Genomic DNA, 17,480 nt, shown 5'->3' on the forward strand with positions numbered 1-17,480 from the left:
GAGTATCCGTTGAGGAAACCTTTTGTTTCTCAGAAGCTTCCCTTTACTTCCAAACGGAAGTCTTGCAAGAATTTTCTCTCTCTATCATCTAGAATTATGTTAGCTTGGATAATATGATAGTGTGCATGTACTGTCTTCCAGGTGGTCACAGAACAAGAGAAGAATAAAAGATCGCTTTGACTTTTTGTTGGGCTCTTTGTTGAAGCAACAAAAGGCGAAGCTACTGAAATAAAAGCAAGCAGTATATTCTGGCAGGCCCAGCAAGTGAAATGGCATCTCCTACAGAGTAATGACGCACTTCACATTTGCTTCTCAAAGAACAATGTAAAGCATAGCGATAGAGTATATCTGCAATACTTTAAAGCACCTGGATATTTTACCTGGGATTGGACCGCCTCGCACATCTGCCATGTGGTCATAGCAAAGGACAATGGCCTTAAAACTTTGCCCATTCACTGCCCTCTGTGCTTCCGAATACTTTTTGGGAATCAGAAACAAAGCAGGACGGTGTTCTCTGACAGAGGAAATTTCCACACCTGTCCCAACAAGGAGCTTTGGAAGCTGAAGACATTTTTGGTGGGTGTGTGGGGGGACTATTTTTCCATTTGTGAGAATTCATTTTGTTCAATCCTTGAGAGATTTCCTTCTCAGGCCACAAAACAGCCTGCAACACCAATTTTCCAACATCCCCACTGGTCCTCTGGAGGGTGGTTTTTTTTTTGTCCGTCCTTCATCTCTCTAAGTAAGGTAATCAATGTAGTGGAAATGTACAGCATGAAATAAGACATGAAGCCAATGGCTGAGTGGGCAGAATTGCGGTTGCTAAGTGAACTGAGTCCTACCCCATTGTTTGACCGTTCATGCCACGGTTGTTACGTGTATCACTGCAGCCGTTAAATTAGTAACAGGGCTGTTAAGTGAATCTGGCTTCCCCATTGACTGCTTGTCAGGTCACAAAAATTGATCACATCACCCCAGGATGCTGCAACTGTCATAAATACATGCCAGTTGCCAAGCATCTGAATTTTGATCACATCGTCATGGGATACTGCAATGGTCGTGTGAAAAACGGTCATAAGTCACTTTTTTCAGTGGTGGTGTAACTTCAAAGGGTTCCTAAACGAATGGTTGTAAGTCAAGGACTATATTTATCCATTTGTAGCTATGGCCTAGACCAGTGGTAGGCAACCTTGGCTCTTTTATGACTTATGGACTTTAACTCCCAGAATTCCTGAGCCAGCATCCACAAGTCATGAAAGAGGCAAGGTTGCCTACCCCTGGCCTAGAGAGATAAAGGTATTAAATGTTATCCATCAGCCCATAAAGCATAGGAAATGACTACCAAAATGTATAGTAATGGGCCAAATAATAATGAGACCAAAGACAGGTGATGTCAAGTTTCTGACGTATGGGCTTTTCAAGTGACTCTGAGGTGTCAGACAGGTGACTGGCGCTGTCTTTTTTGTGTTTATACTAGACAAGTTTAAAAAAATATTTGGGATACTCCTCTAGCTCAGTTTCTTCTGCCACCCAGTGTCACCTGCCAGTGGGAGGAACAAATATAGTAAGTAACTGCAATATGGGTACTTGGAACAACATTTTTAGCCACCAGCTGTCCAACAATTCATGGCTATGGGATGTCTGTGAACTGGTAGTTGGGCTATTTCAGAACATGGGTCTAGTGCAGAAGTGGGCAACTGTGGCAACTTTATGATCTGTGAACTTCAACTCCCAGAATTCCTGGGCCGCTATGTGCCTTTTTGCAACGCAAGCAGCAGCAAATTTGAATTAATGTCTGATAAGCATTCGCAAAGAAGATTCCTGTCCTTTTTTAATTAATGAAAGCTGCTGTCTTTTAAGTTTGTTACCATTTAGTTTTATTCTTTGAAGGATTTCATTGGAGTTGGGTGGCTAATAAATTCAAAATAAATGAACCAATTCTGACTGACAAAATGACCAACTCATTTAAGTCATCCTATATTGAAAATACAGGATACCCCAAACCTACCTACCTCTTTTTTCTTCTTCCTTCCTTCCTAGCTTATATAGGGATCCCCATTTTTATTTGTATAATAGCAACCTTGTGAAGTAATCATTCTCAAATAAGAACTCGATACTTGTTGGGTTACATCCTTGGTTAATGTTGATTATAACCACATGGTCCATGAAGAAAATCTATCTGTGATTGCTAGGAGTCAAAAACTATTTGATGGCACATAATCCATCAATCAATAGCAACATAGTAAATACTTCATTACTTTATTTTGAAATAATAACCCATACTGGAAATTCAACTTGGAAAACAGTGTAGTGTTCTTTTATCCTGCCATGTTCCTTGTACACGCAGCAGAACTTGAGAAAATGTTCAACCAATCTTTCTTTTGATGTTCTTCCTCTCCTGTAGTTCATAAACTTAACTTGCAGCCTTCGCCATTGATTGCAATCCAGTCTATATTGTATGATAGCTCATTAACAGATTATGATTTCATTGTCCAGCTTTGCAGCTTTATCAGTATTTTGAAAGCTGGAAGGTGTAAAGCAAAATTTCCAGCTGACAAATGGATCCACATCCCAAGAGTCTTCAGTGAACTCAATGTCTTGGCGTCTCACCCAGCATGCAATCCCAATAAGAAAGCTGTTGACAAAACAAAGCCAGGGGACATTCATCTCAATGTGGGCAGGAATCTCAGCATTAAGTAATACAATGAGCATTTGGAGCATAATAAATGGTGTCCAAGTGCCCATAAAGCTGATCAGAAGTCTTGACAAAAGATGTTTTGAACGATCTCTGGTGCTGCCTTCAAGTTCATAAGGAAACAACAGAACAACGTCTCTATCAAAGTAAATAAGCTTAGTGGATTGCATCATATTTATAATTTCTGACCAACAAAAAACAAGAACCAAGCATATTATGGACAACATACCAAGCGAGAGCCAATAAGTTTGGCTGCTAATGTAGAAAGGACATCGATGTCCATAACTGTCATTATTTAGGTTCGGCCATAAAGAACTGCTCTCAAGATTCAGAACATAACCAAGCACAGAAACCCATGTGAGTAACACAGCAACTGTGTACAGCAATTTCCAACATTTATTCTGATATTTGGAAGTGTGGGTTATTGTAAGGCAATAATCCAAACCAGCTATCAAAGAAACTGGGTAATGTAAAATGCCATAGACAAAGGCGGTGATCTGAGGCAAAAGACAGATGTGATACTCAGTAAACCTAATCTCCCCAATCAAAGCATTCTGATTACAGAAAATGAGGAACATCACCCCCAGAAGTATCAAGTCAAAGATAGCTAGTGAAATGCAGAAGTAGCTCATAAAACTCTGATGGTGACTAGGTTTTCTGATTTGCAATAGAAAGAGATTGAGAAATACTTTCCCCAGCATGATAAGAAGCAACGCTCCATTAGCTTCAGAAGGCAGGACAATATGACCATCTTTAAAATTCAAAAATGATGAACTGATGATTGCAGCCATAGTTGGCAATGTTGACAGCCGTTCCCAGCAACAGGTCATACCTAAAACATCAAGACAAGATATTATTAATCTTAGGTTCTGAAAAAAATGAACCTTTCCAAAGAGTTTACCTACCTATCCTCCTTTTTGCCCTACCAATCTATCTATATATCTATCTACATATCTGTCTGTGTATCTGTCTCTCTATCTATCTCGTTTAAGTATATATCTATCTATCTAATTTATATGGCCACCCATCTACAAATGTGATAGAATAAAACCAAGAATTAAATATTCTTCACAATCCATTAAAAACAAGATCACAATAGAGTATCAGGCTTTGGGGTGGTTTCTTTTTTTTTGTTTGCTTGTTGCCTTTGAGTCGGTGTTGACTTTTTGACAAGTGCTGCAGTTCTTTTATCAAGATTTTTCAGAAGTGGTTTGCCCTTGCCTTCTTCCTAGAGCAGAGAAAAATTGACTGGCCCAAGTTCACCCAGCTGGCTTTGTACCTAAGGTAGGACTAATCTCCCAGTTTCTAGCCAACAGGTTCAAACCATTCCCAGATAACAGGGCAAGACTGTGGCCAAGGCATCTCCACGGGATCTGCAGCAATGTTGGCATTTATTTAACTGGGCACAAATTGGAGCTATTTTGTCCAACAGATGCTGTGAGAATTCTTCAGCATGGCCTTGCAGACAAATCTCTGAGTCCCCCTTACCCAGCGGATCATCCTAAACAAGGCCGCCGAAATGCACGCAGTAAAAATGGAGAAGTTACCATCAGGAACAAACCCTATCAATTTTGGGAACTCTTCTAGATTCATCAGTTGCTGGGGGCAGACCAATCTAATAGATCCTGTCTCCCTGCAACAGGAACGGTGCCAGAGAACCTCATGAATGCAGAGCATGATCTGACCATGACAGAAAAACCATAGAGAGCTCCCTCAATTCCAGATCACACTGCCAGTGTTTGACAGCAGAACCAAATGAGACGTGTGACCACTTCTCCCTGTTGGGGATGGATGGCAAGGGATAGGCCCATGGTTCCCATATTGGCTCTGAACCTTTAAGCCACCTCAGACCACACTCCCAGAGAAAGCAGATTGAAATTCTCTAGGATTGTGTCTGAGGAACTCCACCGTCAACCCCGCGACAGAGTTGAGGAGCTCAGGCAGACACATTGATACACAGCGTCTCATATCTGGCAAACTGTTGATTAGTGGCCCTGACTCAGACAACAACTGCCACACCACATTCCTGCAGTCCCAGTTGATGCCATACCTGAAACTAAGCTGGACACAATTCCGAGAGTGGAACCCCTCAGCTCAGTATTCAGTAATACACACCAGCTCAGCACTTTCATCAGGGATTAAATCACAGGTGAGGGAGGCTTTATTATGGCTGACCTGTTAATTTAGTAGCAACAGCCAGGGACTCTGAATTCTTGCTGACCAGTAACTGGTATTGAGACCTGGGTTCAGAACATGAAACTACAGTAGTACAAGGTACTGGTTATATACACAAAACCTCTCATTGCCATATATTCCTTTATTTTGGGGGATCTGTTCAGGTCCAGAAAAACATGGAGATGAAGATGGAGAAAAGGCAAGAGGGATTTAACGAAGAGGGGAAAAAGGCAAGAGGGGACAAAACAAAGGGAGAACAAAAATGGGTGAAGATGACTTGAGGCAGGTGGTGGGATCCAGTCAGTTTGCACCAGATCGGCAGAACCGGTAGCTAATTTTTTGTTGCCCAGGCCCAGAATGGACTTCTGGAAGTGGCATCCACACAGAGAACTGGTTGTTCACATATTTGAATCCCACCACTGCCTGAGGCCTCTAGACAGGGAAAGAGGGTAGAGTCCCACCCAAGCCTTGGTCAATCTTCAAAGGTATCACTGCCAATTTCTGGCAAAAAAAAACACCCATTGGGGAATCTGAATGATTCACATAACGAATTGCTGTAAAATCAGGTCTGACTCAGTTCATAACGGCAACAACTTAAGAAGGAAATTAAGGTCCCAATTGTGATCCTAACTCAAGGACCACCTGTAATCCCATTTCTATTGCAATTTCTAGTCTATATGTTATATTTATATTCTTGAAGAATAGATTGGTCAAGGGTTATCAACCAGCACAGATTGTCCATATTCTTAACCAGTATGATTTGCAAACATCCAGTTAGGAACAAATGAAGGGGTGTTGGATTAAATAGCCTGATCCAAGAAGTAATTTCTTTCATTGTCAAGGTTGGATTGTTGCATTTTTGTGATTTGTGTTGTTGCAAATCTATTATTTGGAACTAAATCATAATCTTCCCATAAGAAGAAAGATCAGTTGGACCTATTAACTACAGTGTACAACTAAAATATATTGTGATGTAGTTCCTATAGACCAGCAAGCCAATACTGAAAGAAAGCATTCATTAGGATAGATGCAGCTTTATTTATTCAGTCAGACAGACTCTGCAGTCAGCAGAAATGAGCATTAATTCTGGAATAATGCAGCATTTATCCGTAGAAAGAGCTAGTCCCCATCATATATGGCTCAGACAGTTGCATTTTACTATTCTGGAATCAGTGTATCTATTATTACCCTTTTTTTGTTCCTATTCTGATCCACACTCTTACCCTTCAAAATGTTATGACTCAGCTTAAAAAACTTGGGCTGCAGTCAAATTCTACCTACAACATCCAAACACAAAAACCATTTTGTTTAACTTGTTGCCACAAAAATAGTGCCACTGCATCAAACAGAATTAACATCAGATATTTGTGATCAGTGCTTAATCCTGTGCACTCAGCTATATCATTACTCAAAGCGACTTCCAATTTTGTAAAGCAAGTTTTTAATTCTCCAGGACCAAAAAACCACTACATATAATAATAATATAATAATAATAATAATAAGTTGGAAGGGACCTTGGAGGTCATCTAGTCCAACCCCCTGCTCAGGCAGGAAACCCTATACCATTTCAGACAAATGGCTGTCCAGTCTCTTCTTAAAAACTTCCAGTGTTGGAGCATTCACCACTTCTGGAGGCAGGTTGTTCCACTGGTTAGTTGTTCTAACTGTCAGGAAGTTTCTCCTTAGTTCTAGGTTGTGTTAGTTTAAAGATCTCTTTAATACAGACTACAAAAAGCAGCTAACATGTAAAGCACAAATATGAGCCAATCTGATGATTAGGATTTTTCTTAAAATGGTACAGACCACAAAGTTAATTTGTTTTTCTCACACAAAACTGTTCAGTTTTGCAAAAGCCCAAAGACAGTAGGGCCGTCTGCACATTCACAATTGATATTCCCTATACTGCCCCTAATTCCGGGTCAACAATCCAGCTAGCTTTGTGCCTAAGGCAAGCCAAGAACTCACAATCCCCCAGTTTCTAGTCTGGTGCCTTAACAACTACACACAATTTTTGAAAATTTCCCTTTTAGATTTATACAGTGTTCTAGGGTAATAGCTCTATCTTAAGAATAAATGAACTACAGGTAAGTCCTTGACTTACAATCACAGCTGAGCCCAAATTTATGTTGCTAAGCTTAAGTGCATTTTGCCTCATTTTACAACCTTTCTTGCCACGCTTGTTAAGTGAATCACTACCACTTTTAAGTTAGCAACATGATTGTTACGTGAATTTCTCCATTGACTTTGCTTGTCAGATCACATACATGATCACATGCCCCAGGACACCACAACTGTCATAAATATGAGCCAGTCCAAATTTTGATCACATGACCATGGGGATGCTGAAACAGTCATAAGGGTGAAAAACACTCATAAGACACTTTTTTCAGTGTCGTTGTAACTTCAAACAGTCACTAAACAAGTAGTTGTAAGTCAAGGACACCCAGTATAGCTGTTTTTCTACTAAAGGCTGGTCAGACCACAGTAAAATTATTTAATTTGATCCTCCTACCAAGGAGAAATTTAAACAATGCATGCGGTTCTATCAAATCAGACAAAGAATACAAGAGCTTATTCTATTTCTCTCTTCTCTTTCAAATTTTGAAGTTTAGAAATCTTGCCTGACAGAGTGAATTAAAATCCCCTGGAGAACATTCTGGGCCTGCTGATGTCATAATGAGCCAATAAAATCTAAATTAATTTCATCTTCATTGTAGAGACACGCACAGAGTTTAACAGAAATTAAAATAAGCCCAAAATTAGCAGCAGCAAGTTTGTTCATCAAGAATTCCTTAGCAGTTTGAAGCTCTCAATTCTTATATTCCAGTACACAGTGCTTTTTTTGTAAAAGAAAAAGGTGCCGGAACTCACACATGTCATACAACCTGCCTTGCCTACATTACAAGGTTCCATTCAAAAAAGGTTCCGGAACTCCGTTCTGAGCGTTCTATGAGAAAAAAAGCCCTGCCAGTACATACCTCTTTGCTTGAGACACAATTAAAATTTTAAAAATTTCATTTTATCAAAAGCCAAATAAAAAAACCAGGTGGATACGCAAGACTTCACAATATTGAGGAAGACCTTTTTATAGGAACTGACCATTCTGGTGAAGAGGAAATAAACTAATGGTTTATTTTATTGCTGGTTTCTTTTCTTTTCTGATAGTAGAAACTGCTGTAGTTTTAAATGTATTATTGGAATTAACCCTTCAATTCTTAGGTTTCAAATATTTAGGAGGTTACATAAGAAAAAATACAAACAAAATTAACCATAGTACATTTTAAAAATAAAATTAGATTTTCAATTATGGCAAGCCTTTCAACTCTTACTTATAGTATACATTCTCTGTTATCAATTCACCTCTGGCCTATGCAAATGAGCTGTAAAAACTTCAGGAAGTTGGTTTTATACTGTATATATAAGAGAAGATTAAGTCTACAATGTGTGATGACGTAGAAATCCTAAGCTAAGGTGGTATTCGGAAATTTATTATACCACTCAGAAATCTAGATAAATAATTTGGTTGGAAAGGCAAGGGTTTTTTTTAGAAAAATAAATTTGTACGTATTCCGTTACTTCAAAACAGATTAAATGATTACAATAAACTGGCAGATTCATTTAAAATGCGAAGTAGATTTAATACAGGAAAAAACAGAATTTCCATATTTCCAAAAGTTGTATATGTCTTAATGCATATATTTTTGCAAAGTGGTGGAGCCTTAGATAATTAGGCAATCAGCTTCCTGCAACTACATACTCTGGTGATCATTTTTCTTTCCAATTCTTCAGTATACAGATGGCCAAGGTAGAGAAATATGAGCAGATACCAAAACACCATATCTGAAAGCTTTCTGTAGCTTATCAGGTCTATAGCTTCTCATATAAATGAGTAATAGGTTTTATATGTAGAACTAAGGGCAAATAAAACTTGAGACTTCATATAACCTTTGATCCTAAGGTGTTATTTCTGGACTGATCCACCTACTATTCTCTTCATATACTTATCGTTATCGCTTAAAAACAAGCTCCACAAGATGAAATATCCTAACTTTCTATACTATGGACTCTCTTTCTTACACTTTTCTTTTCCTAATGCTACACAAAGTCCGGGGCAAGCACTGTATATGATTCTATTGACTGTATTTTTCTTTGATCTGAACTTGTCTGTGCAATGCACAGGGACTAGAAAGAAGAGGTTATCCCCTTCTGTGGTTCTTTGAGCAATAATTTGGGCATTCAATGTCCCATCTATTTTTCTTCCTGGAAGCTTCTAGAAGGCAGAGAACCCAGTTTTCATAAGATACAATAGCAATTTTGAGGAACGGGGGGACAGCTAGTACCACACTGTGCAGTACTCACTGAAAGCTGAGTACCACACTGCATTGTGTGTATACTTCCCACCTAAAGGCCCCCTCAACTTTAGATTATTTCAATATCAATTCTACTAATTCTGTTCGGATGCATCTTCCATACATGAGTGCTGCCAACACAGTGCTAGGATGCTGAGCTTGTCAATCTGAAGGTCAGCAGTTTGGCGGGTCGAATCCCGAGTGCTGCGTAACAGAGTGAGCGCCTGTTACTCGTCCCAGCTTCTGCCAACCTAGCAGTTCGAAAGCACATAAAAATGCAAGTAGAAAAATAGGGACCACTACGGTGGGAAGGTAACAGCGTTCCGTGCGCCTCTGGCGTCTAGTCATGCCGGCCACATGACCACGGAGACGTTCTTGGACAAGCGCTGGCTCTTCGGCTTTGAAACGGAGATGAGCACCGGCCCCTAGAGTTGGAAACGACTAGCACGCATGTGCGGGGGAACCTTTACCTTTACCTAGAATCAAGATCACATGAAGTGTTAATACCACTTTATAACGCCTTGGTAAGGCCATACTTGAAATACTGCATCTAACTTTGGTCACCACAATGTAAAAAAGATGTTGAGATTCTAGAAAGAGTACAGAGAAGAGTAACAAAGATAATTAGGGGATTGGGGGCTAAAACATATAAAGAACGGTTGCTGGAATTGGGTGTGTCTAGTAGTTCAATGAAGAGAAGGACTAGGGGTGACATGATAGCAGTCTTCCAGTATCTCAGGGGTTGCCATAAAGAAGAGGGAGTCAAGCTATTCTCCAAAGCACCTGAAGGCAGGACAAGAAGTAATGGGTGGAAACTAATCAAGAAGAAACCTAGAACTAAGTAGAAATTTCCTGACAGTTAGAACAATTAATCAGCGGAACAACTTGTCTCCCGAAGTTGTGAATGCTCCAACAGTGGAAGTTGTGGGTGTTTCATCACTGGAGATTTTTTTATTATTATTATTAAAGAGTTTTACAAAAACAAAATTTTCCCCAAATCCCTCCCACCCCAAACCCGCCCATCACTGGAGGTTTTTAAGAAGACACTGGACAACCATTTGTCTGAAATGGTATAGGGTTTCCTACCTGAGCAGGGGTGTTGGACTAAAAGACCTCTAAGGTCCCTTCCAACCTATTATTACTATTATTATTACCATTATTATTATTATTATTATTATTATTATTATTATTATTATTATTATTATTATTATTATCTTCATCATCATCACAGGAAGAACTACTACTACTACAGGAAGGCAATTTGATTTTACATTTTAATAGGGAATAAACTAAATTATTCAGTGACCATGGTTAAGGCACCAGGCTTGAAACCGGGGGACGAAGAGTTCTAGCCTGATCTTAGGCATGAAGCCATCTGGACGACTTTGGACCAGTCACTCTCTCTCTCAGCCCTAAGGAGGAGGCAAGGGCAAACTTCTTTCAAAAACCCTTATCAAGAAAGCTGCATGGACTTGACTAGCAGTCGGCAGGTTTCAATGATGACTTGATGGCACCAACAACTGTTACAAAAGTACTTAACCACATAATCACATAAGAATACAGCAAGTCCATTCATACAACAAACTGTATTTGGTATTAATCTTGGTTAGGTTTTCAGGGCTAAGTTTGCTGTCTGAATCTAGCTCATTTGATTGAATATATTGTCCCAGAGCCCTGGCAGTGCAGTGATTAGAATGCAATCCTGACAGGCTCAAAAATCACAGCCTTCCAGCATTGCAAGGTCAGTAAAATGAGCACCCAGATTGTCGGGGGCAATATACTGACATTGTATACCACATAGAGAGCGCTCCAAAGCACTATGAAGCGGTATATAAATCTAAGTGCTATTGCTATATTGCTGTATAGCTATTATCCTAACCCAGAAATGGTTAATCCAATAACCAGCCTTAGACATGCTGAGTAAAGAGAGCCAAGCACAGGGAAAATGTGTAATTTTTGATCTCATATGAACACATCCTACATCTTGAGTAACATATTACTGTAAATAGGCAGGTTCAGGGCACCTGTGCAAATGCAAACGCTTTATTTAAAGCAACAAAACAAGACTACCACTAGGGAATTAGCAGCAGCCAGGTGTGTTTCCTCAAATGAACTTTTATTAAGCTCCTAATATTTTAAAACTTTTATTTAAATTCCTAACAAATGCAGCTTAGAAAGGGGTCATAGAGGAAATGTGGGCACAGGTAATGTGCAGATTAACTGTGAAAGCTAACAAGTGATGTGTATTATTTTCAGCACCTCATTTTGTAAGGCAAAGAAATTCCCACATGTATCCAATGCCAGCTCCCACAAAGAAAAGGTGTAAATTGCAGTGGCAAACAATTATAATTATCATAATTGCTAACACTGTTTTTGGCGGTTTGTATTTGTTATCTTGGTAACAAGTTATTTTTCCAAGACAGAGGATATCTGCTTTCTAATAAAGGAACAAATGCATCATCACCTACTATTTAAAAAAGTGTTGCTATAAATTGGGCTGTGCAGATTGCAGCTTCAAGATTTCCGTGTACAGGTAGTCCTCAACTTACAACAGTGATCTTTTGATGACCAGTCAACAGCACTGAAAAAAATGACATGACCATTTTTTACATTTATGACTGTTGCACATGGTCACATAATCAAGTTTGAAGTTACAATGGCACTGAAAAAAGTGATTTATGATCATTTTTCACATTTACGACTGTTGCACAATCCCCGTCATGCAATCAAAATTCAGACACTTGGCAACTGGCTTGTATTTATGACAGTTTCAGAGCCCAGGGACATGTGATCACCTTTTGCAACTGTCTGACAAGCAAAGTCAATGGGGAAGCCAGATTCACTTAACAACTGTGTTACTAATTTAACACCTGCAGTATGATTCACTTAACAACTGTGATAAGTTACTTAACAAATATCTCAACAACAGAAATTTTGGGCTAAATTGTGGTCGTAATTCAAGGACTACCTGTAATAGGGTTGGAAAAGAAAGAAACAGGATGAGTTCATTAAATCATGACATGTTAAGCAATGCAACTTTGGCTGAAGGAAATTAATGGAGTAAGATATAAACAATACAATAATTCAGGATAAATAGTTCTGCAATATCCAGATCTCTCTTTTGGCAAAGATTGGTTTTATTCTTATTTCACTTGAGACCAGAAATCTCATTTATTGAAAATAAACTCCAACTTTCCAGTTTTCTTAATATTTATCTTTATTATCTCCATGAAGAGTATTACTTTAGCAGCACAAAGTCAGATTATATTTTTTGCCAGGAAAATATTATTGTAGCATGGTAAAGAAAGAGTTCTTATCTCCACCATGAAAATTATGCAAGCTTACACCAGAATATGAACTGGGCCATTTGTAGCAAGGTTAATTTTGTGATGTCTTCCTCCATTTTTAGTAAAGGGAGTGAGTTTTATTTATTTGGCATGCACTTCTACTTAAGCACAGCAGAAACAGAGAAATAACATTAATCAAAATTCTATAAAAACAGATATAGAATTCTATATACTATGCAGTGGAACATTAATACAATTCCTTCAAAGCTACAAGTTATAGTACTAAAAAAACATGAGTGCAGAAAACGCCTTTCCAACTTTATTCATTTAAATTCTTACAATAGGAGAGTTCAAATATATTAAGGAGAAGCAGCTCTCTTGAAGTACTAAAATAGAGAAAATTAATTGAACAAAATTGTGCCATTCACATATGGCTCAGCATGGGTTCATTATCCCTAAACAGAGATTAGTATCATGGTTTAGATGCTAATGTTACATATATAGAAGATGACATACACTTATAGATGACATTTGCCAAAATTACAATTACATTTACAATTCCTGCATTGAAAGCAAACTCTAAATACACAGCTAAAAGCATATGAATGTGCTTTCCAAAAGGATGCAGATTGGCTATAAATTAAAATATTTTTAAAATACTTGCCACAAAAAAATCTATTAGGAAACGCTTGTATAATTTTTCTAGGATTTCCCCCATATTTTAATTGTATTTGTGTGAAACAAATCCTTTTATTTTGGGCCAGAACACATAAGAGAGAAAAAACAAATTCTGCAGATATGTTACAAAGGTTAATTCAGTTTGGATAAAAGAAGAATGAAATGCTAATCTCTTCTTGATAAGAGAGATGTATCTATTCTCAGTGGCTCTGTTCTAGGGGCATTAGAGTTACCTTACTATTATTACTATTTATATCACTACTTATTACACTGCAAACATTATCAGGAACTCAGCACTATATTTATTAACCTCTTGCTAATCAAATGAATCAATCTAGTTCAGAAGAAAAAAAATTATTTTTTGTTCTCTAAAAACAAACAGCTAACAAAACAAGTTGCATTGTTTGCAACGGCTGCAAGAAAGATATGAAAGCACACCCTGATAATGGTATTAATATAATAATATAATAATAAAGTACTGTTAATATTAGAGGGGATGTATTGAACTGGTGATCACTGTAATTTTTATATGTATTTTGCTAAAACCCATTATGGGTTGCAACCAGTTCTTTATCTTTATCTTTATTAGACTTATATACCGTCCTTCTCCCGTAGGACTCAGGGTGGTTCACAAGGTTTTTAAAATAACAATACAACAATTACAAAAATTAAGAACAGTTAAAATGATTACATTTAGACCTTGAATAAATATAAAACCCCAATTAAAATCCAATTAAAACCCCAATTAATACTCTCAGTCCAGGCCAGAAAGCTCAAAGAGCCAAGTCTTCAGGTCCCGGCGGAATGAGCCAAGGTCAGGGGCAGTCCTAAGCTCTACGGGCAGCTGATTCCAAAGAGCACCCACAGAGAAGGCCCTCCCCCTGGGTATTATCCGCCGGCAATCTTTTACTGCCGGCACCCTGAGAAGACCCTCCCTGTGGGAGCGCACAGGACGAAGGGAGCTTGATGCCGGCAGCAGGTGTTCCCTCAGATATCCCGGACCCAAGCCATTTAGGGCTTTATAGGTCATCACCAGCACCTTGAATCTTACCCGGAGGGCAACCGGAAGCCAATGCAGCTCGCGGAGCAGAGGTGTTACATGGGAGTATCGGGAAACCCCCATCACAACCCGCGCGGCTGCATTCTGCACCAGCTGAAGCCTCCGAGTGGTCCTCAAGGGCAGCCCCATGTAGAGAGCGTTGCAGTAGTCCAATCGGGAGGTCACGAGCGCATGAGTGACTGTGCGCAGGGCATCTCAGTCCAGGTAGGGACGCAACTGGTGCACCAGGCGATAGTTAGCAGTAGCAGTGTTAAACTAAAACATGGTTTATTCAATCAGCCACATTTTTTAAGGGTTTAAACAACACTGAAGTCTAAACTCATGAATTAAGCTAGATTTGGACAGATAATACGTTTGACTGGTTTATAATCAAGTATCTAGTGTTGCATAAACACTATTAACCAAAATTATTCACACTGTACACTCAACACACTAGTTGCAATGGAATTATGGTCAATAGGTGGTCAGCTTGTATCTGAAAGCAGTGCAATCCATTTATAGATGACAACTAGTATGATTTACAATAATGATGATCTGTGCAAAATAATTTTTGACACCTAAGAAGTTAGATGTCAAAGGAAAAGATACTGGCCTTGCTTTCAACAGCATGATTTTCTACACAGAAATGGTATTTTTTTAAAAAAAAATTATCTGAAACCATGCAAACCAAACAGCATAGCTCTTTTCCAGATGATATTTAGAAGCGTTTCACAGAAAGTCAAGCAATAAACCGTGCGGCCGTCTTTCCTAAATCATGGCTGCAGAGCAAAGGGGCAGTACTGAGCTGATCCTGGCTAATTTTGAAAAGTGAAATACGATTGGACCAAGTGGGTTCTCAGATAAGATTAAGACAAGGTGGCCTGGGAAATTCTTTTTTTAAAAAAGCAAGGACAACCATGGCATGAGATTGTCATATTATTTCAACCAACTCCAAGGGATCTTGGAGTCCTAGTGGATAATCACTTAAAATATGAGCCAGCAGTGTGCTGCAGCTGCCAAAAAAGCCAACACAGTGCTAGGCTGCATTAACAGAGGGATAGAATCAAGATCACGTGAAGTACTAATACCACTTTACAATGCCTTGGTAAGGCCACACTTGGAATACTGCATCCAGTTTTGGTCACCACGATGTAAAAAAGATGTTGAGACTCTAGAAAGAGTACAGAGAAGAGCAACAAAGATGATTAGGGGACTGGAGGCTAAAACATATAAGGAATGGTTGCTGGAATTGGGTATGTCTAGTTTAATGAAGATAAAGATTAGGGGTGACATGATAGCAGTGTTCCAATATCTCCGGGGCTGCCACAAAGAAGAGGGAGTCAAGCTATTCTCCAAAGCACCTGAAAGCAGGACAAGAAGCAACGGATGGAAACTAGTCAAGAAGCAACCTAGAACTAAGGAGAAACTTCCTGACAGTTAGAACAATTAACCAGTGGAACAACCTCCCTCCAGAAGTTGTGGGAGATTCATCACTGGATGTTTTTAAGAGGAGACTGGACAATCATTTGTCTGAAATGGTCTAGGGTTTCCTGCCTGAACAAGGGGTTGGATTAGATGACCTCCAAGATCCCTTCCAAATTATTGTTATTGTTGTCGTCGTTATTATTATTATTATTTGCACCTATGTTTGGTAGGAGAGAGCCACGTTAGCATAACTGGAAAAGCTGCTACCGAATCCCCCCCCCCCCCGCTCCCCCGGCTTCCCGGATCGCGGTTACTTCTGCGTTTTGGAACCTCTTCAAGATGCCCGTCGCATTTCTCGGGATCTCGCCGTTTCTGCCCTGTAAGCGTCCACCGGACTCTCTCCTCCCAAAGGCCAAGTAGAATATAATCAAGCCGAAAGTGGGGGTGGGGGTGGGGGTGGGGTGGGGCGGCAATCAAAACTTCTTTCCTCAACCCGCGAGCTGAATCCAGCCGCCCAGAGTCCCTTGGTTAAGGTCGGGCGGCTGTAAGTAAGTAAGTAAGTAAGTAAGTAAGTAAGTAAGTAAGTAAGTAAGTAAATAAATAAATAAATAAATAAATAATAAGTAAGTAAGTAAATAAGTAAGTAAGTAAGTAAATTAATAATAATAAATAAATAAATAAGTAAGTAAGTAAGTAAGTAAATAATAATAAATAAGTAAGTAAGTAAGTAAATAAATAAATAAATAATAAGTAAGTAAGTAAATAAGTAAGTAAGTAAATAAATAATAATAAATAAATAAGTAAGTAAGTAAGTAAATAATAATAAATAAGTAAGTAAGTAAGTAAGTAAGTAAGTAAATAAATAAATAAAAATCGAATCGATTTCTACCTGCCCGGCAGCTAATTAAACCGCACGAAGTGGGAACTCACCTGTCTTACGCCGAGTTCGGTCTAGAGGCGAGGCGAGGCGAGGCGAGGCGAGGCGCTTACATCTCCCTAACGCAATCTGTCGCGCCCCTGCTGCTAACTCGGAGCTGAATAAAGCGGGGGAGGGGGGGGGTTGGAAAGCTTACACAGAGACCAGGCAGGCGAGCGAGGGAAACGGCAGCCGCTTAAAAAATTAAAAAAAGAGAGAGCCGGAGGCGCTCTGCAAGGGCTTCCCAGGAAATCCCCGCCGTCTCTCTCCTCTCTCTCTCTCTCTCTCTCTCTCTCTCGCACTTTCCCGCTTGCAGCCGGAGCAGGACGCGCCGCTTGCCTGCTTCGCGAGCGCGACCGGCCGCTCCCCAGGGCAGCCGTGGGCGAGGTTCGCCAGGTAGGAGTGGCTCGGCGTGTGTGTGTGTGTGTCTGTGTGTGTGTCTGTGTGCGTGCGTGTGTGTGTGTGTGTGTGTGGAGGGGGGGAATTGGGAGCGAGCGAAGTCTCCGTTCAGCCGTAATGTTGAAAAAGCGGGCAGGCCCTTTCCTTTCTGCCCGTGCCAGCAGCCCTCGTTAGTTCGCTTTACGGGGGAAGGAGCCGGGCTTGAGTTTAGGGCTATATTATTTTTTTTTAAAAAAAAATATAATAATAAACCTTTATTGTCAAAGTACAACATGTGTACATTGAGATTAGCTGAGCCTCCCCCCCCCTCCCGTGCTCTCTCCCCCCCCCAACACACAGTGACAACAAACCCTCCATCCCACCACACCGTGTGAGCCAACTACACCACGCACCGGCCTCCCAAGTCAATTCTGCATAAGATTATGTCCCATTTAAAAGCCTAACAGCCCAGGGATAAAAGCTGTTTTTCAGCCTGTTGGTACGGCTGGCTATATTCCTATATCTCCTACCGGATGGT

At 39.7% G+C, this 17,480-nt stretch overlaps 1 protein-coding gene and 1 long non-coding RNA gene across 2 annotated transcripts; one reads left to right on the forward strand and one right to left on the reverse strand.

Annotated features, from left to right (window-relative positions):
- Positions 1–1,407: 1,407 nt before the first annotated feature.
- GPR160 (G protein-coupled receptor 160) lies at positions 1,408–16,966 on the reverse strand. The gene is made up of 2 exons (XM_083363476.1): positions 16,579–16,966; positions 1,408–3,527 (listed from the first exon to the last, which is right to left on the reverse strand). The coding sequence occupies exon 2, from the start codon at positions 3,523–3,525 to the stop codon at positions 2,470–2,472; it is 1,056 nt and encodes a 351-aa protein (XP_083219602.1). The 5' UTR covers positions 3,526–3,527; positions 16,579–16,966; the 3' UTR covers positions 1,408–2,469.
- On the forward strand, positions 16,944–17,187 carry LOC310640914. Its single transcript, XR_014492620.1, has 2 exons — positions 16,944–17,008; positions 17,041–17,187. It is a non-coding gene; the product is annotated as an uncharacterized lncRNA (long non-coding RNA).
- The last annotated feature ends 293 nt before the right edge of the window (positions 17,188–17,480 follow it).

The sequence above is a fragment of the Vipera ursinii genome, assembly GCF_947247035.1.
Source record: "Vipera ursinii genome assembly, chromosome: 5".
NCBI classification, from domain to species: domain Eukaryota; kingdom Metazoa; phylum Chordata; class Lepidosauria; order Squamata; family Viperidae; genus Vipera; species Vipera ursinii.

Excerpts from the sequence above, each read along its gene's own strand:
- GPR160 (XM_083363476.1), bottom strand. The coding sequence starts at position 3,525 with ATGACCTGTTGCTGGGAACGGCTGTCAACATTGCCAACTATGGCTGCA.